We start from the raw sequence: 1,666 nt of genomic DNA, 5'->3' as shown, positions 1-1,666 counted from the left end.
ACAACACACACACAAAGCCAGACAGCTGGGAAGATGGGGATTCTGTTATTTTAGGAGACAAGAGAGCATTCTAGGCATCAGACTGCTGTTCCTGCTACTTTGGGAAAGGAAACTCTACCCCGAGTGCAGGGCTGAGTAACCTTTTGACTCCACACAGAACAAAAACATTTCCTTTAACTTCATTTCACTTCCTCTGGGCCCCACAACATCTGTCTGCCAGGGACCAGCAAGCAATTGGTTCTCTGGGGTTATCTACCAACACACTGTTCCATTCAGCTTTCAGGGGCCGACCCCTCATTCTTCCTTTGGAAGCCTCCTCCAGGAAGAAGGGAGGCTGGAGGTGCCAGCACCCCTACAATCCTTCCCAGGGAACCCAGGAGCCCCAGCATGCTGGTAGCCACAACACAGCCCTCACCCTGCTTCTCCTGGCCATCACCCCCAAAATGAGAGGCCTCACCAGTCCTCCAGAAGGCACAAGACACCCTGCAGGTGCACCCAGCACCTAGAGGCCACAAGGACACTCACTCCCGCCCTTACCTGCTTTCCCCCTTTCTCTGCAGTGCACAGGGCAGGGAAAGCCACAGCCCTGCAGTGCTAAGTGTCTCCATCTCCTCTGGCAACTCCCAACAGGACTTCGGACAGTGTTTTGGCAGCACAGGGGCCTCATGCTCCCTGCTATGAACTCTCCCAACACCTCCTGCCTGAGCAGCATCCCACCCTTCCTCCATCCCAGGTAATGAAAGGGACTAAATCTTCATCGGGCCAGCCTGGGCTCCTCATCCTCACCTGGGTGGTGTGAACGGGGCTGGGTGGAGGAAGAGAAATGCCACAAGGAGGTCCACACACTCCTCAGAGATGCTGTCACTCAGGAGCTGGGCACTGATCCAGCGCTTGGCCAGCCGGGAAGTGCTGCCGAACACAGGGTGCTGCTGCTGGAGCCTGTGAGGAGGGAGACATGCCATTGCTCAGCCCATGCATCCCAGGACCCACAACAGCCTCTTGGCATTTGGCAAGAAAGAAGAGAGGAGCAAAAATCTGCAAGGAACACTTACACAGCATCACAAGCACAGGGACTTTCAGCAGGTGCTGAGATTTTGGGGGGAAGAAGGGAAAAAGCTGCCTCATGCTCCTCTCTAACCATGCTGCTTCTTAGTACTTGTTTCCCCACACCAGCGAACTCAGGGTGACAACTTGTGCCACGCACACCCACACCCATCCCTTAATCCTTCTGGAGAGCCTCTCACAAGGTTGGCTGAAGAGCCACTTCCCACAGCAAGCTCCTCTACCCACCATCTCCCTCCAGCATCCACAGGCACCTCCATGCTGGTTTCAGCCACATCCCACATTCTGACCCCCTCAGGCACCTTCTGCCTCACCTACCCATGCAGAGAGCTGGTTAGATAGGGCAGATGCAAAGTCTCCAGCTCCAGCTGCCGAGATTCCTCTGTGTCCTGGTACTTCAGCATCCCTTCTGGCGTGACCACTTCCTTCAAAATCAGGGGCTCCCGGTGGTAGGCTACTTGGAGACGGAAAACGTAGCCATCCTGAGATGGGAGCACAAGGCAAAGTCAGGCTTGGTGGTGACACAATCAGCATGGTGTGTGTTATGCTGACCCTCAGGGATACAAGAGCAGCATCCTGACATCAGTGCAGTCTCACCACACTC

At 55.2% G+C, this 1,666-nt stretch overlaps 1 protein-coding gene across 1 annotated transcript in view; it reads right to left on the bottom strand.

The window, feature by feature from the left end:
- The window catches only part of NOL6 (nucleolar protein 6), a 26,788-nt gene that overhangs the window by 13,911 nt on the left and 11,211 nt on the right, over positions 1 to 1,666 (bottom strand). The window contains exons 17-18 of the mRNA XM_017746572.1: positions 1,381 to 1,552; positions 787 to 939 (exon numbers count right to left, since the gene is read on the bottom strand). Coding sequence (XP_017602061.1) covers positions 787 to 939; positions 1,381 to 1,552 — 325 coding nt within the window. The remainder of the gene's footprint in view (positions 1 to 786; positions 940 to 1,380; positions 1,553 to 1,666) is intronic.

This window comes from Corvus brachyrhynchos, unplaced genomic scaffold (assembly GCF_000691975.1).
Source record: "Corvus brachyrhynchos isolate BGI_N302 unplaced genomic scaffold, ASM69197v1 scaffold139, whole genome shotgun sequence".
Classification (NCBI taxonomy): domain Eukaryota; kingdom Metazoa; phylum Chordata; class Aves; order Passeriformes; family Corvidae; genus Corvus; species Corvus brachyrhynchos.
The sequence above is the reverse complement of the archived record's forward strand: the minus strand, read 5'-3'. Positions and strand labels throughout refer to the sequence as shown.